The following is a 25,649-nucleotide window of genomic DNA, read 5'->3' as shown; positions in this document are numbered from 1 at the left end:
TGTTCTAGGACCAATCAGACTGCTGCATTTTGGATCCTATTCAACTCAGTACATAACAGGTACCTATTTATCTACTTGCACTTTGACGTTGGCAGGAGCAGGGACCGAGCAACGGGAGCTCACCCCGTTGCGGGGATTTGAACCGCCGACCTTCTGATCAGCAAGTCCTAGGCTCTGGTTTAACCCACAGCGCCGTAAATCCAGCACTGCCTAAGGGTCATATAGTCCAATCCCCTGCAATGCAGGAATCTTGCCCACAGCCATTCCTGGGTAGGCTCGAACCACCAGCCTTCTGGTTGACAGCCAGATGCCCTGACCCATTGCAGCACATAAGGATTTTTTATCTCTATATAGATGACTCTACTATTTTCTATCTCTATGCGAAGCACTACGGCCCGCCCATGCGGACACTTCCGGTTTAACGCAAGTGGATATAGGTTTTCCTCTTAAACCGGAAGTGCAGGCCCTGCACCGCTCTATATTCTATCTGTCATCTTCTATTGTAAATCTAGGCACGACTCCTCCCCCCTCAGTCGCAGCTGTTTTACGTCACGAGAAGGCGCCCTCTTCCGCTAGCCCTGCCGCCGGGTCCGCTGAGGTGGCCTGAGGAAATTGGGCTCCCCCTCGCCATGGCGGACATGGAGGAGCTGTTCGGCAGCGATGCTGACACCGAGCCGGAGCAAAAAGGTAACGGGGGGGGGGGGGGAGACACGGACGCCGGGGGGGGGGCATATCACATTGTGTCACGCATGCGCGGAAGGAGGCCTTGGCTCTTAACCTCCCCCCCACCCGGCCGCCTTTTGATTCCTTGGAAATTCTCTCCTCGCTTTCTTGTTCGCGGCCGGAGCTCAGCCCCAAGCCTCGTTTTGGTACCAGAGTGCACGAGAGGCGGCCATAGAGAAAAAGAGTGCCTCTGAGCATGAGCAAAGTGCCATGCAGAAAAAGAGTTCCTCTGAGCATGAGCCAAGTGCCATGCAGAAAAGAGTTCCTCTGAGCATGAACAAAGTGCCATGCAGAGAAAAGAGTTCCTCTGAGCACGAGCAAAGTGCCATGCAGAAAAAGAGTTCCTCTGAGCATGAGCAAAGTGCCATGCAGGAAAAGAGTTCCTCTGAGCATGAGCCAAGTGCCATGCAGGAAAAGAGTTCCTCTGAGCATGAGCAAAGTGCCATGCAGAAAAAGAGTTCCTCTGAGCATGAGCCAAGTGCCATGCAGAAAAAGAGTTCCTCTGAGCATGAACAAAGTGCCATGCAGAGAAAAGAGTTCCTCTGAGCATGAGCAAAGTGCCATATTCACAACGCAGCTGGGATGAGGCGGGAGAAGGGGACTGGATGCTTCCAAGTTGCTCAGGGCGGTGTGTTGCGGTTTGTTCCCCGCACCTGCCCCGTTTTTTATTCTTGCAACCCTGTGAGGGAGGCTAGGCTGACAGTGAGCGATGGGTTGATTCCCACCTGAGTGGCTCTCCCCAGATCCAACTCTGAGCACTGATTTACCTGCAATTAGATTTCAGTTGTTTCCCCCCCTTCCCAGTTTCATCTTTTCATCCTTCTGGAAGTTGGGGCTTGTGAGACTGCTTCCAGGCACCACTGGGTTTGAAACATCAAAACTCGTAATATGTGAATGGGGCAAGTGCAAAGGAAGGCACGGTTTTTGTACCTTTTAACAGTTGCGTGACAACAAGGGGGAACTTTTCTCATGCTTTTGCCACAAGCAATGGTTACTATAATCCAGTGTTTTTCAAACTTGGGTCCCCAACTGTTGAGCTACAACTCCCATCATGCCTAGCTAGCAGGACCAAGGGTCAGGCATGATGGTATTTGCAGTCCAACAGCTGGGGACTGAAGTTTGAGAAATACTGCAATCCTTATGTACCACTGTTAAAGGTACAATACAGTCGTACTTTGGAAGTTGAATCCATTCGACTTCCAAAACAGAAGCCAAAGCAAGGCTTCTGATTGGCTGCAGGAAGCTCCTGCAGCCAATCGGAAGCCATGGAAGCCACTTTGGACATTAGGGTTCCAAAGACCGTTTGCAAACCGGAACACTCACTTCTGGGTTTGCGGCATTCGGGAGCCAAAACATCTGAGTACCAAGGCCTTCAGGATCCAAGGTACGACTGTAATTTCCTTTTCATCTAGTCACAATGTTGTGGTCTCTGTCTGTTCATTCGTCTCCATGCCCCTTCTCACCCATGCACATCTGTTCTGAAATTCTTCCTCATTTTAGGTACCCTGCAAGAACATCTTAAACAATGCTTCTAGCGTGTATTGTTTTACATAGTGGTTTGCTGTGGGGTTTTTTTTCTCAGATCACAGGAGACTGGTGTACTCCATGACACACTTGTGGACCTTGAATCAGATTTCTCAGAAACAGATATGTGTGTTTTCCTACTCTTTGGGCAGACCCACCATTTATTAAACAAGAGGCCGCTATCAAACAAGGGATTTTTATTGTGGTGATCTTCAAGCTGTTCAGTACCTGGTTCTGTGCACTGGATCCAATGTCTTGGTGTCTTTTTAAAAAGAAAGAAAGAAAAAGAAAACAGGCAAGGGAGACCTTTTGTTAGACAGGCTGTTTAGGGTTTGATGTGTGATGGTTGTCATATTGGCAAGCAGAGTGGTGTAGTGCAAGATAAAAAATATAATCTCTGCCCAAATACAAATATCATTAAGTCACCTGTCCTCAGACTGATTCCCTACAGGTGTTTTGTACTACAACTATTGCCAGCCCTAGCCAGCACCAAAATGCTGTGACCGTGTTGGTTGTTGTCAAGTCAGTCAATAGAATCCTCATAAATAAACCCACAAAAGTTACTTTCCAATAACAGTAATTGCCAGTTTACCTATTCTTCACATTCTGATGGCAGCTATATGTGGCTTAAAAGCTGGGGGTAAGACAGCTTGGATAATATTTTTCTTATGTGGTCACCTGGTGGTGATTCTTCCTTTGCACAGATGACCAGGAGAGCTGCTATTTATGGGCCAGTTTATAGCAGTGTTTCTGAAACAATGGCATAATGGGACTAAATAGCAGTGCCTTAAATATTGTTTTCTTTATTTATAAAAATATTTATACACTATACAGTAAAAAGAAAAATACCCAAGTAGTTTACAGCAATAATACATACAACATACAATAAAAATCATATTAAAAAAGTTAAAATGGACATTAATTAACCATTGTGGAAAAATGCAGTCTTAACTGCCTGTATAGACAATTTAAAGTTGACAATTTAAAAGTGACGCTCCTGCAGGTGATCTCAGTGATCAAGCTGGGATATAATGGTTCAGGCTAACCTGTTTTTACTTCAGTCTCCCAGGATATTCTATACAAGATCTTAAAGTAGCTGCCTTACTGCAAAAGAATTTTAGAGATACACTTGAAAGAGAAGTTGCTAAATTACAACTTATTACCAAACTAAAAACTATGGAGAGACCTGGTCTGAATAGAGATATTGGATTCATGTCCCATTATACATACTAAAGCTAATTTTGGTCATCTATCACTTTAAAAATCCCTTGTCCTTCCCTATGGAACCAACTGGCGTAACAGCCATCAGCAGTTATAAGGTTGAAGCGACCTCTGCTTCAGAGTATCTGACAAAGTGTGTATTACACACAAAAGCTCATACCTTGAAAGCTTATATTTAGTTGATCTTAAAGGTGCCACTGGAATTATTAAAAAAGATTTTTTCATCTTTCATCTTGTTATTTATTATGACTATGACAGATCAATACGGCTATCCACCTGAACCTGTTTTTATTGTTTTGCCCATTTTCAGTCAACATTTGCTTTACTTCTGTATAGTACTTCAGTCAGGATTGTTGCTGGACTACTACTTAATTATGATTTTTCACTGCTGTCAGTGTTTTCAGCAAAGTGACTAGTTCTTCAAATTGCATATAGCTGATGGATTTGCTTCCTTCTGACTAGGTGAACAGTGGTACCTCTGGTTATGTACTTAATTCGTTCCGGAGATCCGTTCTTAACCTGAAACTGTTCTTAACCTGAAGCACCACTTTAGCTAATGGGGCCTCCCGCTGCTGCTGCACTGCCGCCGCGCGATTTCTGTTCTCATCCTGAAGCAAAGTTTTTAACCTGAGGTACTATTTCTGGGTTACCGGAGTCTGTAACCTGAAGCGTATGTAACCCGAGGTACCACTGTAAAATGGTATTGGTCAGTTGATTTTTATATATGTTATCTGACTCTTTTCCTCTTGCTAACGTTGTCCTTTTATGCTTGTTTGGTTTTCACAGATTCTGATTCTGGGTCAGATTCAGACTCTGACCAGGAGCCTGTTGGCTCCATCAGTAATATTTCTGGTAGCGAGAGCGACAGAGATGACGACCGAGAGGCTTTGAAACCAAGTAACAAAGAATTGTTTGGTGACGACAGCGAGGATGATGGCGCCTCTCACCATAGTGGCAGCGATAACCGGTCTGAGCGATCCTACAATCGCTCGGAAGGCTCGGGGCATTCTGAACATGAGGATAATGACCAGTCAGATATGGACCAGCACAGTGGTTCTGAAGCTGCTCACGAGGAGGACGAGGATGAAGAGGATCACAGGTCAGATGAAGGCAGCCACCACTCTGAGGCAGAAGGCTCTGACAAAGCACACTCTGAGGATGAAAAATGGGAAAGGGAAGACAGAAGTGATCAGTCAGACGATGAGGAGAAGCTCCAGAACTCGGATGACGAAGAAAGGCCACAGCACTTGGATGATGATGAGAAGAACTCGGAGGACGAGGAGAGACCTCTGGCTTCTGATGACAAAGAGAGGCTGCAGAACTCCGACGATGAGAAAATGCACAACTCGGATGATGACGAAGAGAGGCTGCAGGTTTCTGATGAAGAGGAAAGACCCCAAAACTCTGATGAGGAGAATATGCAGAACTCGGATGATGACTATGAAAGGCTGCAACATTCAGACGAGGAAAAGATGCAGAACTCTGATGAAGAGAGGCCCCAGCATTCCGATGATGAAGAGCGAAGGCTCTCGGAGGATGAGGAAGAGCATGAGCATAAGTCGGGTATGGAGAATTGAGGGTGCAAATGTCTAGTCGCAGGACTAGGGAAACCTTAGGTCTGGAGGGCTCTTGGGCAAGATTCTTTCCCAGCCTTCTACAGTCATACCTCGGGTTGAAGTAGCTTCGGGATGAATATTTTTGGGTTGCGCTCCACGGCGACCCGGAAGTAACGGAGCGCGTTACTTGCGGGTTTCGCCACTCGCACATGTGCAGATGCTCAAAATGACGTCACGTGCATGTGCGGAAGCGGCGAAACGCAACCCGCGCAAATGCGCAGTCATGTGTTACGTTCACTTCAGGATGCGAATGGGGCTCCGGAACGGATCCCGTTCGCATCTAGAGGTACCACTGTATATGCATAGCATGTGCTTAACCACTGAGCTTTGGCGTAGTAGACATATCTTGAAGGCTACGATTACTCTTTTTCATCCACCCCAAATCAACAAGTCTAGCACAATCCATCTTTAGTTTTCAGAGCAGTTGTCCCTTTAGATAATCTCTTGGAATTTGGGTTTAATAGTTGCTCACACTTTTTTCCACTTACCTTTTTATAAAAAATTTAAACTCCCCCAAAATTTCAGGACGGGTTGTAATGTTTTGGGGGTTTGTTTGTTTTTCACTATTAACCTTTGATATCAGTAAGGCTGAAAAATTTGCTGAATGCCTACCCAGGGAGCGTCAAGGCCAAGTAGGGATTTAAGTATCTTCCTTTTATATATGCCCACTGCATTGCTTGGCCATTTTTATTTTAGTACCCATGTGGTTTCATCAACAATACTTTTGGAAGTCCACTGGTATGAATGCCATTCTTCAAAGTGACATTGCTCTGCTGTGTTTTATTCAGGGTGTCTGGATTGTGTAATATATAATAATATATTAATGGAAATATATTAATAGAAATATATACAGTATAATAATAGAAAGTGATGAGGGGGCTTCAAGATTGATATTTGCTTTTGCAGAATCGGTAAGAGGCAGTGACAGTGATGAAGAAGTCATGCAAACGAAGCGTAAGAAACAAATTGCGTCGGATTCCGAAATGGACAGTGATGTGGAAGGACAAAAAGGTAAGCAGCCCCTCTTCCTGTCATTTGGGATTAAAAAAAACAAAAACTCATCTGAGGTTGGGTTTGCAGTGCCAAGCTCCTCTTCACCTCCTCCACTGCAGTAGATCAAAAGTTGTTTCCACAACAGTTTATTTAAACAACTGTTTAACAACAAATCTACATGTTTGATTATTTTCATGGTAGCTCTGACTTCAGTATTTTGGGTCATCTCTTGTCACTTGCTTTAGAGCAGGGATGTAGAACCTGTAGACCTCCAATACTGTTGGACTCCCATAACCCCCCAGCCAGCAGGCCAGTGGCCAGGGATTAAGGGTCCCAACAGCAGCTGGAAGTCCACATTTCCTCTGCCCCTGTTTTATAGGGTTCAAAGGAGGTCAAGTGCTTCAGTGGGAAAGTTCCTATAAACTAGGATTGGCTCCATGTTGCTCCATGGACTGGATCTGACACCTGAGACAATTTCATCTGGTCTAGAGCTACCTAATACTTACTTATTTCCACCCCAAATACTATTATTTATGGATTTTTTTCACCCTTCATCATAAGGTCCCAGGGTGGGTTACAACAAAATAAATGTACGTTGTTAGAATGAGTTAAAACAATTTACACTGGCTTTCATTACATTTGCAAGTTATAACACTACAGAAATACAAAATTGAAATTGGGTATAAAAATTTAGAATTACAATATTAAAATCAAGTTGAACAATTTGCAATAATCCAACCCCAGGTACCTAGTGTTAACAATGTTTGGCTCCCTCTCCTGGAAACCAATTTTAGTATCTGTGCTGCTGAAGCGAGTACCCTCTCCTGGTATCCTTCTGTGGTGCATATAATTTTCTAGATCTCATTGTAAGAGCCGTTTCGGAGATAAGGTCAATTTTTGCCAGACCAGTTCATTGGCACCACTTCCTGATTTCCCACATGGTTAGAATGGACCACCCTTAAGTTTCAAAAGAAAACCCCCAGTAGAAAGACATCTGAAGCACGCCACTAAATACCTGGGTTTACTTTATTGATAAGCCAAATGGGCAAGGTTTTTTTAAGAAATAAAACAAGGGCAAGGCATACAGAGCAAAGTTTCAAAACCAAAAGAAACATACCTGCTACTATTCTTGTGGCACCTTAAAGACTAAGAACTAAGAAACTTGCTTTCAGTCCAGCTACACGTTCCTTATCACCAAAATGATTTAAAGCAATGTTCTTCAACCTTGGGTCCCCATTTGACTACAACTCCCATCATGCCCTCTCCATTGACCACACTGGCTGGTAACGATGGGTCTTGCACAGCAACAGGTGGGGACCCCCAAGGTGGAAGAACTCTCATTTAAAGGATAGGACATCTTTATGACCGGGTGGGCAGGCTTAGATGAGATCACCTAGTTTCTCACTCACTCCCTCTCTGACACTCTCTCGGTTTCTGTGACTCTTTGCCCCGGAGATCTAACTGTCTTCTCCCAACTGACAAAGTTCCAACTGCCAGAGAACTGACTTCTTTAAATGCACAGCTCCTCAGGTCCATCTTCCAGGTCTACCTGATAACTTCGTTACACCTTCCTACAGGCCAGTTGTTGGAAGAAGGTTTCTGTGTAGGGCAAAGGAGTCCAGCTGGAGCAGGAGGCTCTGAGGAAATCTTTGCCTGCCTCTCTCTCTCTCCAGGAATGCTGGAGGGCAAACTTGGTAGTTAGTTTTTTGTTTTTGTTTTAAATGCTTTGTTTGTAAGGAAGGGATAAACAAGGATGTAAGTCACTTTGGGCCACCTTGTAAGAAAAGTGACTTTAACACATATGATAAAGAAATAACAATTTAATAATAAATGGTTTACATGAAATAATATAAAACTTTACATGAAATAATATAAAATACTCATAAGAAAATGCCAATAAAACCAACAGATTTTAAAAACAAGTCAATGTAATAAAATTATCAAAATATTAAGATTAAAAAGAGGGGAATGCTTGATTTCCCTGCCCTTTTAAATAAATCCTCACAACAGCCCTGTCTGAGAGGAGAAAAGAATCAATCAGAAGAATATTTGCATCAGCCACTAGCCATAGCAATAAAGTAAAATGTACAGAAGACAGAGGTAAAAGCTTAACTATAGAAAATACATTTTGGGGGTTTATATCAATAATCAAATAATAGATCTTTTCTAATTGCCCCCGCTAAAAACCTTGCACTTTTTGCTGTCACCTGATCATCTTGATCTGCTAAAAGAAAGGACACAGTAGGAATGGTTGAGCTACCCAGCAAGGTCAATAATAAAGGGGTAATAACCTCACTCCTCAAACCTTAATAAAGAGTGCAAGACAGAAGCACATGAGCCACTGACTCAATACTGCCATCTCCACAGGGACATAACCATTTTTCCAGTGGGGTTTTTTGAAATCGACCCTCAAGTACAGCCGAAGGCAGTAAACTCAATCTTGCAAAAGTGAAAGCTCGTCTGTATTTTGGAATTGTCACATTTTGCAAATAGGGTGTGCCAAAGTGTCAAAATGACTAGGTGGAAAATAATCATACCAAGCCTCATAAGCTTTATGGCTGGCTGGGAGTTCGAATGTCATTCTCCGCCCGCCAGCCCCTCGGGCCACATCCTGAGCCATCCATTTAAAGCACTATTGCGCCACTTTAACCGTCATGACTTCCCACAAAGTATCCCGGGAACTGCAGATTGTCAAAGGTGCTGAGAGTTGTCAAGAGACCCCCATTCCCCTCACTAAGCTGCAATTTCCAGAGTGGTTTAACAACCATTCTCTCGTCATGGGGAACGCCAGGTATAAACTAGCCCCCTACATTCAAACCCAAGTCTTTGTGGCTCATAACAGCTCACACACCAAACTCCTACATGTCGCTGAGGTTTTTCCTTCCCAAAATCCTCTGAGATTGATCTTGAAATACTTTCCTAGACCTACAAGGAATATTTCAACTAAAAGAGCTTTTCAAACACTGTGGATCCTTGGACGTTTATTGGGGCAGGTTAGCTGTTTCCTCAGTGACAAAAATCAGTTGTGACTTTTTTGACAACTATGTAAGTGAGACCAGGACAGGAGTTGTGAGAGAGGGAGAGATTTTTTAAATAATATTTTTATTAATTTTTACAGTAACAAAGCATCGCATTAAAAAGAAAAACCATACATCAAAGCCTTAAAATAATTATATATAAAATCCACATTTACTCCATAACCTGGGACTACTAGAGTCCCCTGACTTCCCTCCTCCCCCCACATGGCTCCCTTGTTTTATGTTATTCATATATGACCATCAATTTTTTACCTCATTTTACATTCCAGTTTTGTGCTTTACCTATAATATTACAAAAATAACTTTTATTGTACATCAATTTACATTAATTTACCTATAACTTATAACATTTAACTTGGTTTACTCGTCAGATCATATAAATCTTTTGCCTTTTATCTATAATATTACAAGTATTTCTAAAATCCTGCAAATGTATTAACTTGTATACACTGCTTTTGTATATATGCAATAAAGGTTTCCCAGCCTTTTAAAAATTTGTTAACCTCTTGATTTCTAATTTTCCCAGTCACTTTAGCCATTTCCACATATTCCATTAATTTACTTTGCCAGTCTTCTTTCGCAGGGACTTATCATCTTTCCATTGTTATGCTAATAATATCCGAGCAGCCGTTGTTGCGTACATAAACAAATTCTTTTTTCCTTTTTTCTTTTTTGGTAAATCCAGTCCTGTAATACCTAATAGGAAGGCTTCTGTTTTTTTAACAAAGGTTATTTTAAACATTTATTTCAATTTGTTGTAAATCATTTCCCAAAACCATTTTATAACTTTACATTGCCACTACATATGATTAAAAGTGCCCTCCATTTCTTTACATTTCCAACACTTATTATCTCTTGTTTTATACATTTTGACCAGAGCTAGGTACCATCTATATAGCATTTTCGTATAATTTCATGAAGGTATGAGCTTTCATGTGCATGCACACTTCTTCAGATTCTTCGTGCGTGCACACGAAAGCTCATACCAAGAACAAACTTAGTTGGTCTCTAAGGTGCTACTGGACAATTTTATTTTATTTTTAATACAGTTGTACCTTGAGTTAAGAACTTAATTTGTTCTGGAGGTCCATTCTTAACCAGAAACTGTTCTTAAGCACCACTGAAGCACCACTTTAGCTAATGGGGCCTCTCGCTGCTGCTGCGCTGCTGGAGCACGATTTCTGTTCTCATCCTGAAGCAAAGTTCTTAACCCGAGGTACTATTACTGAGTTAGCGGAGTCTGTAACCTGAAGCGTCTGTAACCTGAAGTGTTTGTAACCTGAGGTACCACTGTTTATATTTTTATGCCCCTTGCAGAGTATATTTTTTATAAATAAGGTGTCTTTCAAAAACAAACAGTCCTTCCCCACCGCCAGTTTCCAACCTTCTGAGTATGATTTCTGTTTCTTATTTTCTGGGCAAGGTAATAAAGATGCAATGGATCTGTTTGGAGGAGCAGATGACATATCTTCGGGGAGCGATGGGGAAGACAAGCCCCCAACTCCAGGGCAACCTATTGTAAGTACCTTTGTTGGTCGGTGAGGTCAGAGGGTGGCGCATGTCACCCGGTTCTGCTTTTGGATCAGTGTTGGATTTAACCTGACAACTTGAGAAATTATATTTTAATGCTTACATGTATGTTAAGATTTGTATTCTCAAATTGCATTAGGAAAAAGTGGGATAATGATTTGTGATCCTTTTAGAAGGGGTTGCAGATAAGTGTATTCCATTCGGGACTTTTGAAAGTTGAAGGTCTCTTTCCCCCTCTCTCCTGATGCCAGGATTGGGGAACTTTGGTTCCTCCAGAAGGTGCTGAACTACAACTCCCATCAGCCCCAGCTAGCAAGGCCAACAGCTGGATATGATGGGAGTTGTGGTTCAGCAACATCTGGAGGGCCAAAAGTTCCCCACACTTGCCTTATGCTGATGTCCTGAGCAGGCATAATGTTGATAAAGTGTATGTTCTCTGTATGGTCAAATCACACATATGCATAAATGGAAGAGATGGAATTATATTTAAAAGCAATAATTTCCCACGTGATTTTCTCTCCCCTCCCCACTGAATAGGACGAGAATGGATTGAACGAGGATCAACAGGAGGAGGAACCTATTCCTGAAACGCGGATAGAAGTTGAAATTCCTAAAGTCAACACAGACTTGGGAAATGACTTATATTTTGTGAAGCTTCCCAACTTCCTCAGTGTGGAGCCCAGGTAAAAGTCACAGGCTCAGTCTGGGAAACAAGTTTTCCAGGGTCTTAAAAAACAAAAACAGAAAACCAATCTGTAGTTCTATCCACAGATGAGTTGCAACTATCTAAAAAAATACAAGTCCCCCACCCCACCTTTAGTTATGAAACATTTGTAAATAGGTTTTTTACAAAAAAAAAAAGAGCTAATGCTAACAAGTTAATTCTGTGTTTGGTTTTATTACAAACCATCTTTATTATAAGGAAGAAAGGGAGAATATAAGCATTTTAAGTAAACAGAATTGTAGTAGGGAAACTTAGGTATGACTTTGAAACCCTCTGTCTTGGTAGAAGATAATAAGTGAGGGTTGTATCTAATGTAGTGCGAAGTGAAAGTCACCTAGCAGTGCACTTGTTCCACTGGCGAAATGTTTTGCACCAGAAGAAGGTTGTTGCACAATAGAATGCACAAGCAAGCTGCTTGTGATGTTGTTGCACAACGTGCAAACCTTAGGGACATAGGAAGCTGCCTTATACTGAATCACACCTTGGTCCACCTAGATCAGTACTGTTTACACTGGCTGGAAGTGGCTCTCCAGGGTGTCCCGCAGGTGTTGCTGCCAACCCTACTTGGATATGCCAGGGATTGAATTTGAAACCTTCTGCATGCAAGGCAGATGTTCTACAGCCCTTCTCCAATAATCATTCGCCTTCTCTGTTCTCTCTCCCACCTCCTACCATGTGTACAAAGGAACTGCGGCCACAAACCCATAATTGGGTTTTTGTGTGAGAATTCCAGTCCTGGTACGAAATTGTTTTGCAAGGAAAGGATGGCATCCATGGTGACCCACATTCCGCTTTATTGCAGGCCTTTTGATCCACAGTATTATGAGGATGAATTTGAAGATGAGGAGATGCTGGATGAAGAAGGTAGAACAAGGTTAAAGCTGAAGGTACCGTATACCTTAAATTCTGCCTCCACGCAACATGCAAACTTGACATCTTTCCGCAGGGCCTGCAAGACGGAGCTGTTCCGCCTGGCCTTTGGTTTGGACTCAGTCTGACCCTTATGTCTCCCTCCCCTTATGGTCTTGATTTATCGGCTACTTTTAAAATGAGGCTGTGTTTTAAATTGCATTTTAACCTGTATTTTAAATTGGTTCCCCCCCACATTATGTTTTTACTGTGATTTTATTGGTGTTAGCTGTCCTGAGCCCTTGCAAAATTTATTATTATTATTATTAAACACTCCTTGCTATGTCTTGGAACACAATCCTGTCAAGCCTCATGCTTTGGATCAGGGCTGGGGAACCAGCCGTTGTTGGACTCTTGAAGCCCAGTCTGCATGGCCACTGGTCAGGGATGGTGAGCGCTGTGGTCCAGCTGAATTGGGAGGGCCAGCGTTTCCCCATTCCTTCTTTAAACATTGAGAGCTTGTGTAGCATAGTTCTGAGAGATGGAGCAATGCACCCTGAAGTCCCCAGCTCAGATCCACTGATGCGGTGAAGTCCCATCAAATCCTAAAGTTGGAAGGGGAAGCTTTTAGGTAATCTATTCCAAACCCTGCTCAATGCAGGAAACCCACTACTTGAGCTTTTCCAACAGGCAGCCGCCCAGACTCTTCTCGAAGACTCGGAGAGGCGGGGCAATTGGTTTCATGGTCCAACTGCTGTTTCCATCAAGACGTTTCTCATAACATTCAGCTGAAAGGTACCCTACTGTAACTGATGCCCATTAGATTAAATGGCCTTAAGTTACAGGAGGGTTCAGATGAAGCTGAGCATTGCAAAAAACTTCTTCCCTGGAAGAGCAGCGAGTAGGTGGCCCTAAGCAAGCCTTCTCCACCCACCCCAGCCAATTGTGGGTCCCCATCTGCACAAGGGCGACAGGAATACTGCCCCACCTTACAACGCCATTGTTAGGAAAACATCCGTCACTCTGGGAAGTGATTTGTAAATGAAATAAATAAATAAATGATGATGACCACGATAACTTATGTGAAGTTCTTGAGAGTGTTCAAATTACTATTTAAACACAAAATATGACATTCTATGGAACATCAATAGTATATGCACGATAACATTCTCTGTGCCACTTAGAGCACCTGGGGTTTCTTCCTTGGTTTTTATTTATTTATATCTCCGTCAATGTACAATGGTACCTTGGTTCCCGAACGGCTTAGTTGTTGAACAAATCGGCTCCCGAACACAACAAACCCAGCAGTAAGTGTTCCAGTTTGCAAACATTTTTCGGAAGCTGAACATCCAACACGGCTTCCATGGCTTCCAGTTGAGTGCACAAAGCTCCTGCAGCCAATCAGAAGCCGCGTCTTGGTTTTCGAACTGTGTTGGGAGTCCCAGAACGGATTAAGTTCGGGAACCAAGGTACCAGTGTACATGGATTATTACTTTTCAGCATAACAGGGAGGGAGATAGGTTCCTTCCTGAAGAGGCTTACTTTCTGAAATGGGGCACATGGGAAGCAACAGTGGGAATGGAGAGGAATGGAGAGGAGAGTTATGCTAAAGTTTTAGCAGAAAAGGTCTGAGCTTGCAGTGCTGGCCTCTCCTCCCCGCCCCCCCTGCTGAATCCCTCATGGTACACTGAGCTGCCTTGCTGCTCCTTGATTCACAACACTAATGCGTTAAACAAGTTAATATTTTAAACATGAATTCAGCAATTCAGAATACCAGTGTATGACATTCCCACCAGCATTATTCCCCCCATTCCCCACACTCTATTTCTTGCAAGCGTTGTGACATTTCTCTCAAGAAATACCTCCTGCAACTTTGTGTCCCCACAGGTGGAGAACACGATACGCTGGCGAACTCGCCGAGATGAAGAAGGGAGCGAGGTTCGAGAAAGCAATGCGCGGATAGTCAAATGGTCTGATGGGAGGTCAGTTTGTGCCTGATCCTGCTTGACCCATGCTTCTGAACTGTAGAAAGAAACATGCTGTGTAGCATAGAGTTCTATCTTGGGTCTCGTTCATCCAGTTGTTATTATTATTGTTCTGTTTTCTGAGTTGAGTGAAAGAGCTGAGTCTTTTAAGCTTTTAAGCAGTTCAGTGCCTTACCTGGGACAGAGCTCTGCCCTACCACTTCATTCAGCCTCATTGCATCTCACCTTTCTGGACGCCTTTCATTTTATTTATTTAAATATCTATATACCGCTGTTCGTATTGCAGCTGCTTTTGTTGCTGTGATCCAGGCGGAATGAGCTGCCCCACTAAAGGTCAGAAAAAGCTACCAAGGTAGCTCAAAATACAGTGGTGCCTCGCAAGACGAAATTAATCAGTTCCGTGAGGCTCTTCGTATAGCGCTTTTTTCGTCTTCCGAAGCAAGCCCATTGACAGCTTAGCGGATTAGCGCTATTAGCGGTTTAGCGGCTTTTAGCGATCAGCTGAGAAGCGGCTTATCAGCGAATCAGCTGATAAGCGGCTTAGCGGTTTAGGAAAAGGGGGGGAAAAGGGGAAAAAACCCGCAGGAACTCGCAAGACATTTTCGTCTTGCGAAGCAAACCCATAGGGAAATTCGTTTTGCGAAGCGCCTCCAAAACGGAAAACCCTTTCGTCTAGCGGGTTTTCCGTCTTGCGAGGCGTTCGTCTTGCGGGGCGCCACTGTAACTAATGCTTTCCACCCACTTTGGAACAGAGAAGGCTCCAGTGGTAGACACCTTGGTGGAAGTGCTGCTCGATGGCTGATGTCGCTACCTGTATGAAAATCCACAGGGAGAGGAAAGTGCAAGGTGCTGTCAGTGAAGCTTAAGAAGCCCCATATCCCTCTCCTTTGCTATTTCCAATTTTGTTAGGGCATCCGTGTTATGGCAGGAGGGCCTGGAGGCAGTAGGCAAGAATACATAGAAAAACATATCCATACAGCACGTTAAAGAAAGCTGACAATAAACACGATAAAAGACAGGCTAGGAAGAGAACCAAGGAGAGCATAATTATAGATTGGGAGAATTAGCAAGTTTCACACAGGCACTGCCAAATTCTGTAATACCTGTAAAAAAATAATAATTCATGATGTAAGGAGTCGTCAGAATTTTGTGGGATAACTCTGTCTTCACTGCTCTGTAAACAGGTAATAACATCCTATATCTCGTTCACTTGTATCAACTGGGCTTAATGTACTTGTATATACAAAAGCAAATAAGGCTCTTGGCTTGTGTGCTAATCAAAGCAATCCTCCTTCCTTTTGAAGCATGTCACTACATTTGGGGAATGAAGTGTTCGATGTGTACAAAGCACCATTGCAGGGGGATCACAACCATCTCTTCATCAGGCAAGGAACAGGTCTTCAGGGGCAAGCTGTGTTCAAAACAAAACTAACCTTCAGGTAAGCACGTGGATCCCATTGAGCTGAAAATATTTACAAGTAATAGCATCACAGTGAATGTGAAAGAAGATACAAGGTGGCTTGCCTAATTATTTCCAAGGAGGGTAGCCATGTTGAAGCAAGAACATAGAAGCTTGCCTCATCTACAGGCATTAATTAACTGACCAGCATCAGGATGTTTAGATTATTGTCATCAGTGCTGCTGTTGTCACTGACGATTTTACATACCTTTTAAACTTTAACATAATGCTCAGAATCTGCTTCTATGCCCTCTTAATTTCACTTCTTACAATTCCCACCCACCCTCAACCCTATCTGTCTATCTATCTATCTCTCTATCTCTCTATCTCTCTATCTCTCTATCTCTCTATCTCTCTATCTCTCTATCTCTCTTTATTTCTCTCTGTCTCTCTGTCTCTCTGTCTCTCTCCCTTCCATTTCGGGAAAATATGTAATGCATCTGATGATGTGGACTCTAGTCTACAGAAGCTTATGTTATACTAAATATGTTAGTCTTTAATGTGCCACAAAACTCTTGAATCATTTTATTATGGTCACTGTTGTCTATGGCCTATAGCAGGTAGCAGCATTTGGAATTAGCCAGGCACATTTTGCACCTGGCTATCAGCCACTTGCAACCAAGTGAAGATGCCTGGGCGCCAGGATGGCACCTGACATCACCATCTGACTGGCTAGCGGACAGCAGCATTTGTTGGTTTTTTCTTACCATGCTGTGGCGCAAGTCAGATTTTCACTGGAGCTGAGAATATACACAATTCATTTTCAGCTTTGTGATCTTGTTTTAAAAAATATATGCATCCAAACATTCTGTTAGTGTGCCTGTAACCTAGCTTTAAGGGGCTATATGCCGAATAGCTTTTATATCTCAGTTTCTAACAGTGTCAGGTAGGGAACCTCATGCCCAGGAGCCAAATCAGCTGAAGGCCTGGCAGTCAGCTGGAATCAGTTGTGCTAGGAGGTCCCCTTTAGGAAGTACCTGATGCAACCACTTTCTCAAGAGAGAGAGAAAATTGCTGAAATTTAAAATGGAGATTTTGTTCTTTCCAGGGATACGAAGTGCTTTCTCTGCAGAGGGAGAAATGTTCTACTTTTAGGAGCGTTTCCCCCTCTGCAGAGATTTCAAAGGGGCTCCCTGTAACTGACAATCAGCTGGTCATTGCTCACAGCGAGCCTCTTTAAAGGCAACCTCCTAGTGCCCGTGGCACTGAAAAGGCTTCTTCAAAGGAGGTTGCTGCAACCGATGATCAACCCACAAGATGGTCTTGGCTACAGGTTGACATAGTGTGTTGTGTGAATCAGCTCAGTCACATGCAATTGTTTTCTCAAACCTGCAGTTCCCTGAAAGAAGTGCTTTTTAACCTAGTAACAATTTTACCACAGGCCTCACTCAACAGACAGTGCCACACACAGAAAGATGACTCTCTCGCTCGCAGACAGATGTTCCAAGACACAAAAAATTCGTATTTTGCCCATGGCTGGCCGTGATCCAGAGTCCCAACGAACAGAAATGATTAAGGTATAGATTTGGGGTGGGGTAGCTGGAATCAAAATTTGCCTTCTAAGCCATTATTAAATTTGTCCCTTATATGCAAATCTTAAAATATTGTTTGTATGCATGACTCAGCAGCATCTTTAGACTTACTGCCCTCAATGCAGCTAAGCTCTTGCTCGGCAGGAGTCTGAATTGCCATAGAAAACAACCTTACCTACCTTGGCATCTCTGCAAACAGTTGAAAAGGGGGAGAAGAACGGAACAAGAAGGGATGAGCAGAAGAGATAAGAGTAACTTCATATTTGCTATACAGTATCCTACAAAACTTGGGTGGGACGCGGGTGGCGCTGTGGGTTAAACCACAGAGCCTAGGAATTGCCAATCAGAAGGTCAGCGGTTCGAATCCCCGTGACGGGGTGAGCTCCTGTTGCTCGGTCCCTGCTCCTGCCAACCTAGCAGTTCGAAAGCACGTCAAAGTGCAAGTAGATAAATAGGTACTGCTCCGGCGGGAAGGTAAACGGCGTTTCTGTGTGCTGCTCTGGTTCTCCAGAAGCAGCTTAGTCATGCTGGCCACATGACCCGGAAGCTGTACGCCGGCTCCCTCGGCCAATAAAGCGAGATGAGCACCGCAACCCCAGAGTCGGCTATGACTGGACCTAATGGTCAAGGGTCCCTTTACCTTTACCTTTACAAAACTCTGTATCGGAATCTGGCAATCAGTCTTTATAAACTATTTTATGGTATCACCAGCACTGCTAGGTAAGAATGGGCAGTGCCTTGCTACTATGTTGCCAGTGGACTAAAACACATTTCCCCCCTATTTGGTGAAATGGTGGAGCTGGGTTGGGAGCCAATTTAATTTAGTCTGAAGCAAAACAAAAATCCTTAATGGATCCTTCTTCCTCCCTCTCTAACCTATTGATCAAGCTCTGTAATCCAGGCCAGAGCAAGTCATGAAACAGAGCACGTGAAACCTGTGCCACATTGCTCTCAGTTGCAGCACGTAGCAGAAAAAGAACCTGGAATAAAAGTAGAACGAGACTTAACTGCTGCAAGAATGCCAAAGCCTCATCTGCATTGGCATTTCACCGGCTTCTGAAGATGCACCTGTTTACACAGGCACCCCTACGTTCTTGACCTGTTTTAATGTTTTGTTTAATAGGATTGTTTTATTGGGTGTTTCAATTATGGATGCTTCTATTCTAATATTCGTGTAACTGGTGTACCTTGAAAACCACTTTGAATTCTGCTTGGGCAATAAGAGGGGTGTAAATTAGTGATGGGTGATGTGCAGGGCAGTGCACAGTCTGAGCCCTGTTTTGAGAAATCCTTGGCACACCCCTATGTTGTTGCCATTTCCCCCTGCAGAAAGAGGAGGAGAGGCTGCGAGCTTCCATCCGCAGGGAGTCCCAGCAGAGGAGAATGCGAGAGAAGCAGCACCAGCGGGGACTGAGCGCCAGCTACTTGGAGCCTGACCGCTATGATGAAGAGGACGAAGGAGAAGAAGCCATCAGCCTGGCAGCAATTAAAAACAGATACAAAGGCGGAATAAGAGGTATGGTCGGCTTAGCGCGGAGTCTTGGATTTATCTGGTTTTAAGTCCAGGCTGCTGCTTTGGGCTTATTACACAAAGGAAAAGTGGAGCATTAATACCTAAGAGGAGGATGGCGGGAAATCCTTTTGGAAATAATATATGCTTATTTTCGTTTTGCAATGGTTGCTTGTGATAACAAGCAAATAAAGAATGCCCATAGTGCTCCGTGGCACGTTTCCCATGGAGGGGAAGGATTGTCACTTCTAAGCAGCCAGTTTCTAAGTTACGGTCAGTTTTTGTAGATCAGCTCTTGGAGAGAAATGCATATATATTTCCCTTTCAGAGGAGCGCGCTAGGATTTATTCTTCAGACAGCGATGAGGGCTCAGATGAAGATAAAACGCAGAGATTACTGAAAGCAAAGAAACTCAACAGTGACGAGGTGAGAGAAATGGTGAAGGGGTCTATTTTGAGTGGCTCAGGTGTTTATAACAACAACAACAACAACAACAACAACTATTATTATTATTATTATTATTATTATTATTATTATTTATTAATTATTTATATCCCACCCATCTGGCGGGTTTCCCCAGCCACTCTGGGCGGCTTCCAACAGAACACTAAAATAAAAGAACCTATTAAACATTAAAAGCTTCCCTAAACAGGGCTGCCTTCAGATGTCTTCTAAAAGTTTGGTAATTATTTTTCTCTTTGACATCTGGTGGGAGGGCGTTCTACAGGGCGGGTGCCACTACCAAGAAGGCCCTCTGCCTGGTTCCCTGTAATTTGGCTTCTCGCAGCGTCGGAACAGCCAAAAGGCCCTCGGCGTTGGACCTCAGTGTCCGGGCAGAACAATGGAGGTGGAGACGCTCCTTCAGGTATACTGGACTGAGGCCGTTTAGGGTTTTAAAGATCAGCACCAACACTTTGAATTGTTCTCGGAAACGTACTGGGAGCCAGTACGTCTTTCAAGACCGATGTTATATGGTCTCGGCGGTGCTCCCCGTCACCAGTCTAGCTGCCGCATTCTGGATCAGTTGTAGTTTCCAGGTCACCTTCAAAGGTAGCCCTACATAGAGTGCATTGCAGTAGTCCAAGCGGGAGATAACCAGAGCATGCGCCACTCTGGTGAGACAGTCTGCGGGCAGGTAGGGTTTCAGCCTGCGTACCAGATGGAGCTGATAAACAGCTGCCCTGGACACAGAATTGACCTGCGCCTCCATGGACAGCTGTGAGTCCAGAATGACTCCCAGGCTTGCTATAATTGGTTTGAAGTATAGACCACTCTGTACCTTGGGGTGGAAAACCAAGGGCCCTCGAGAGGTTGTTAGACTTCAGCTCCCAGAATCCCCGGCCATCGAGACCAAAAGTCAGGGATGGTGATATCCTACAACATCTGTCTCTGCTGTACATGTTAGTTTGAAATGCCAAAGACTAGTCAAGCTCTCTTACCTTGGACTTCTTCTATGACCTGATGTTTCCTGAGACTTGCCATACTCCTTTTTCTTTTCTTTTTACTGTTTCACCCAGAATACTCTGGCTTTAATGTAATTTTAAAACCAGTGTAGCACAGTGGTTTAGAGTGTTGGACTGGAACTTGGGAGTCAGGGCTAACTTCTTGAGGGTAATGTACTGAGATAAAAAGTTGCACCACAAAGCCTGCTAGCATCCTTCAGGCTCACACAGATTCTAGTCTGAAAACATTGTTGTCTCTTAAGATCGTAGCTGGAAAGCATCTGTTTAATGCTGTGATTTTAGATGCCTGCATGTTTTTACTTAAGTGGCTGAGTATCCCGCATGGCCAAAGAGGCTTTGGTCTTGTGTTTCAAAAGTGGTTGGTGACATGGCACTGAAGAAGGGAGCCCCAGTCAAAGAAAAGCCTTCTCCAATCAAAGGGCTTCTACAAGCAGATTTCTGTCTGGTGCCACAAATTTCTCATTTCTATGTGGGTGAAAGACAACGAAACCATGGCTTCTGTTTACTCTCTCCCCCACCTTCCATTTTAAATGCAATTTAGTTTGCTAACGTTCAACTTCACCACATGGTGGCGCTTAAGCATTAGAAAAAATAGTTAAGGGAGTAGCACATCTGCATGGACCACAAATTATGGGCTGCACAGACTTGTACTTTGGTATGCATCTCATTGCAACCATTTTTCTACCCTTACTCTCCAAAAATGATCCACAGGACCGCTCTCTTTGCGCTAGTGATGTTGGAGTTCAGCAGAACTCAGAAAGAGGTGGAGAAGTGAATTAGGGTAGAAGTCCAAAAGAAGAATTCTGTACTACATTGAGATCAGTTGACGTGCATAGTGGGTGGGGGAAAAAACCTTGGCTGAATTCAATCTGTTCATCATTATTTAGGAGGTCAGGCTTATTAAAGTCAGCATTTAATTTGTGCCTAGACCAGAGGTGGGAACTTTTGTGAGCCTGCAGGCCGCAATTCTCTTCTGGACCACCTTCTGAGGGCCACATGCTGGTGGTGGGTGGAGCCAGAGGCAAAAGTGGGAGGGGCAATGCATGGAAAGTTTATCTTGAATGGTAGGTTAGTTTCTGCACGCACTCTCACACCCTGCACCTGAGATTCCTCATCCCTGCCCCAGACCAAACAGCCCTACAGGCAAGGAAGCATTTTCGGCATCCCCTCAATTTGTTCCCCTCTTAAATGCCTTCTTTTTTATTGTGGTCATATCATTTTACGACATGGATGCTCAGTTTGCATGCATGAATTCAACTTTTGTCCATGCCTTATGAACTGTTTGCACTTGTCGTTTCAGCTTCTGAGTAGATGGTTGAATCAACCCAGGAGCCACTCCTGCTCACCCCCCCCCAAAAAAAAATAATTCTAGCACCCCAGGCACTTCCATGAATCTGGACCCACATTGAATGGGTGTCCCAGGTTCCGTTATGTTAAGCTTTATAGTGAAAAATGAATCAAGTAATTGGGTTCATTAATAAAAAAGCAAGTAATTTTCCAGTTGGTAGAAAGCTGTTGAAATTCTACTTCACTGCGAGAGACACACACATTATGGATTACTTCATTAAAATAACTACCAGCCTCTTTTGAAGCATGTGTTGCAGAGGCTGACTTTGAAATTCTCAAGGACTTCATTTTGATCTTTCATTTGCACAAAACCTGGATGTGTGTTAATAGTCAGGGAGTAGGGGATGGCAATTAGCTTTCACCCAAAGTCCCAAATCACCCAGTAGCACTTCTGGCTTCTTATAGCTGAAGGAAAAATATTAAACTTGAATGCATTTGGGTCGGTTTTGTTTTTTTGCAGGTAGGTTTGCTGAAGTATTTTGTACTAGGATACAAGATCTTCTCTGGGGGAAAAAGAAGAAATCTTTAAGCTCATCACTGTTAATGCATTCTGTCTTAAAATGGGAAGTGGTTTCATTGTAAATTAGAACAGGATACTTACCTGAAAATTAAGAGCAAATTATAATTATCACATTGTTTGCTTTTCCCCCAGATTTTGCACACAGTCTATGTTTTGGCAAAACAAACAAGATGCATTACCTTTTGCTAACAACAAGCAATTAGCTGAGATCTAGGCTGAAATCATAACTACTGTAATTTGCCCATCAGGCAAGGCAAGAGTCTCTGGGCGATGTAAGGCTGCCACTGAAAAGGGCATCGCTGTGTTGAGTTCACACCTTCTGTGATGTGTAGTGACACTCATGTCTTGACATCATGAAACCATGTGAATTCCCACAACAATGAACAGTGTCTAGTTTGGGGGACTTGCAGTAGATTTTATGCAGGAAGCATTCGGATACTTGCTTCCTGTCCCTTCTTTGGAAGCCCCAACGAAGCTGCAATCCTAAACACATTAGGTGGCATCTGGTGCTGCTGTACTATTCACACAACAGACTTTGCTTGTGCAGTTGATCTGCAGATTCCTGGGCACACTGAAAGTCTGCTCCAGAGGGTTGGGAAACCCTCCAAAGCAAATTTTTGGGGAACACAGATGTCAACAACAAATGTGTTGGTGCTGACCTTTAAAGCCCTAAACGGCCTCGGTCCAGTATAGCTGAAGGAGCGTCTCCTCCCCCATCGTTCTGCCCGGATGCTGAGGTCCAGCGCCGAGGGCCTTCTGGCGGTTCCCTCATTGCGAGAAGCAAAGCTACAGGGAACCAGGCAGAGGGCCTTCTCGGTAGTGGCGCACGCCCTGTGGAACGCCCTCCCACGAGATGTCAAAGCGATAAACAACTACCTGACATTCAGAAGACATCTTAAGGCAGCCCTGTTCAGGGAAGTTTTTAATGTGTGATATTTTATTGTATTTTTGGTTTCCATGGAAGCCGCCCAGAGTGGCTGGGGAGGCCCAGCCAGATGGGCGGGGTATAAATAATAAATTATTATTATTATTATTATTATTATTATTATTATTATTATTATTATTATAAATGGCTTGTATCCATCTGTCTTGAGAGGCAATGGAAGAGTGTGCCATGGCGGGGCAGGGGGTGTCAAGCCGCTGGAAGGTTACAGTGCCTGCTGTGAGTTTAGAGTTGGGAGAGGCATGTTTTACTGCAGATGGCGATGTCCTGCTTCATTGGGACAGGTGGACCATGGCATTTCTTCTCTCTGCGCTCCTCCCAGCCGTCATTTTTCCTCTGGTCACCACTATGGATTCATGACCTGACTGTCTCCAGGCGCCTGCAAGGAATTCCCACACAGCAGGGTTGATTTTGCCAGCCTTCGTGTCATGTTTGCAGACATTTTTGTAACGCAGAGTTGGTCTGCCAGTGGGCCTGTTCCTGAAGCCAGCTCCCCGTAGAGCGCATCCTTGGGGATCCTGCCATCTTCCATTCTGTGCACATGACCAAGCCAGCGTAGACGTCTCTGAGACAAGTGTGTGAACATGCTGGGAATGTGGGCTTGTTTGAGACTCGGTCGCTGTGTTATGCCCAAAATCTTCCTAGCACAGCGCATATGGAAGGCCTTGAGATGTCACTCCTGGTGGGTTTAGCTCTGGGAAATTTAACTTTTGAGTAAACGTGATTCGGGTACTGTTGATGTGGCTGTTTTTTTTCAGCTGTCCTCTGTCCTGTTTGCATCTTTAGATAGCCAAGCGTAAACAGTTGCAAGATTCGTTCTTCCTTAGCCCAACCTCTGTTTCCATAGGCTCTTTTCCCTCTAAATTATATTTCAATCAATTGTTTTTATACCTGGTGTTAGCCTCCCTGATCCCATCTTGGCTGGGGAGGGCAGGGTATAAATAAAATTTATTATTATTATTATTAAATGTTGCCTCTATTAACCAAGGAGGGAGCATCATTTACTTTGGGAACATTATATACCTGTTTCTTAATGCGTAGATGATCCAAATTGCAGTTTTAGTCACTTACACCTAGAGAAATGCTCATTTTGGCTTAAAATCGATCTGCTTTCCTGTAGGAGGGTGAGCCATCTGGTAAAAGAAAAGCAGAAGACGATGAGAAGGCAAGCAAGAAGCACAAGAAGTATGTGATCAGTGATGAGGAAGACGAGGACGAGGATGCATAATGCAAGCCTGAAAGTCTACAAGATTTGTGTAAATATATATAATGACTGCACTGTTCTTTTTGCAGCCAGGATGTAAGTAAACCTAATGAGGATTTTTATTTTATTTTTACAAAAGAAACTTGCATTCAGATCTGTAGTCTTAAAATGAATAAAGATTTTTGTTGGACCCTTTTAAATTCCTTTTCTTTTAAAAGGTGATTGCTTTGGTTCCGCTGGAATATGTTGTGGCAGATTTGTTTTAGATCTGTACCCATCTCATCGTCAAACACTGTGCTCTGCAAATGCTAGGTTGTTGCTGGATCGTTGACTTTTATGAAGCCAGAATGAAATGTTACGGGTAACATCTTGCCACCAAAAGAAGCAGTGATCCAGCATCTCTTCTTCCCCCTTGTAACGTTCAGTAGGGTAAAGTGTGTGGCACGATGCCATCGCGCTGTAAGATTCCCTGCCCCTTCCTTAATCTGCTGGCTGCTGCTCGTAGGGACAGGAAAACTTGCAACTTGATGCTGCTGTATCATATGTTTTGCATATCTACAGTGGAGAAGAAGTGGAGGTAGAGATGCGAGGCTGCTGATTTGGGTGGCAGGCATAACATGTACCACCCTTGGTGCAGATAAGACAGACACATGTGCAAGCATGTGCACACATGCACACAAACGTATATACAAGCGCATACATACACACACACAAATCTGAATTAAATAAGTCACAAGCTACTATGCCTACAGGGTATGTGGGTGGCTTATAGATTCTGCTTCCTTATGCCAGGCCCCTGTCCCTGGTGAAGAAGTGATTAAAGGTTTAGCACTTTAAAAAATAGCTACATTAATCAAATGGCTGGATCCTGTATTACACACACACACTCACACGAGTGGGTGTTGTGTAGTGGTCAGCTGTGTCTTACTAGACCTGGGGAGACCAGGGTTCTTCTTCCTGTTTAGCCACGAAGACATTTTGTTGCTGATCACCACTGGTCTAGATATATAAACAGACCAAAATAAGATAGAATTTGTTCAAAAGTAGGACACATGTTGGGTTTAAATGTGAGTTCTGGTCTGGAAGGATGAAAGGTTGCTGCCTTAAGCTATGAAGAAAACTTTGCTTGGTCTTACAGGCAAAAGAACCTCAATCCACGTTAACACCATACAGCACAGTCATGGCTTCCCCCAGACAATTATGGGAGCTGTAGTTTGTTAAAAGTGCTAAGAGTTGTTGGGAGACCCCTATTCCCCTCAGAGAGCTAGAATTTCCAGAGTTTCTGGTGAAGTGGGATTTATTGTTAAACCACTGGGAATTGTAGCTCTGTAAGGGGACCACGGGTCTTGTAACGACTCCCAGTACACTTAAACTACAGCTCCCAGAATTCTTTGCGGGGAAGGCCATGAATCTGTAAAGTGGTATCGTCATGTTGTACATAATTGGCGAGGATGTGGTCTCAGCCTAC

At 43.6% G+C, this 25,649-nt stretch overlaps 1 protein-coding gene across 1 annotated transcript; it reads left to right on the top strand.

Moving 5' to 3' along the window:
* The first annotated feature begins 528 nt into the window (after nucleotides 1-528).
* On the top strand, nucleotides 529-24,381 carry LEO1 (LEO1 homolog, Paf1/RNA polymerase II complex component). Its single transcript, XM_079953283.1, has 12 exons — nucleotides 529-687; nucleotides 4,255-5,031; nucleotides 5,991-6,095; nucleotides 10,539-10,633; nucleotides 11,183-11,328; nucleotides 12,172-12,256; nucleotides 14,106-14,200; nucleotides 15,508-15,642; nucleotides 17,044-17,179; nucleotides 18,524-18,710; nucleotides 19,033-19,130; nucleotides 24,098-24,381. Exons 1-12 carry the CDS (start codon nucleotides 630-632, stop codon nucleotides 24,203-24,205), a joined length of 2,025 nt encoding a protein of 674 aa, XP_079809409.1. The 5' UTR covers nucleotides 529-629; the 3' UTR covers nucleotides 24,206-24,381.
* Nucleotides 24,382-25,649: the final 1,268 nt, after the last annotated feature.

The sequence above is a fragment of the Podarcis cretensis genome (genome assembly GCF_951804945.1).
Source record: "Podarcis cretensis genome assembly, chromosome: 14".
Classification (NCBI taxonomy): domain Eukaryota; kingdom Metazoa; phylum Chordata; class Lepidosauria; order Squamata; family Lacertidae; genus Podarcis; species Podarcis cretensis.
The sequence above is the reverse complement of the archived record's forward strand: the minus strand, read 5'-3'. Positions and strand labels throughout refer to the sequence as shown.

Excerpts from the sequence above, each read along its gene's own strand:
- LEO1 (XM_079953283.1), top strand. The coding sequence starts at position 630 with ATGGCGGACATGGAGGAGCTGTTCGGCAGCGATGCTGACACCGAGCCG. Across the intron at positions 10,634-11,182 it reads CAACTCCAGGGCAACCTATT|GACGAGAATGGATTGAACGA; the intron begins GTAAGTACCTTT and ends CCCACTGAATAG. Across the intron at positions 11,329-12,171 it reads TTCCTCAGTGTGGAGCCCAG|GCCTTTTGATCCACAGTATT; the intron begins GTAAAAGTCACA and ends GCTTTATTGCAG.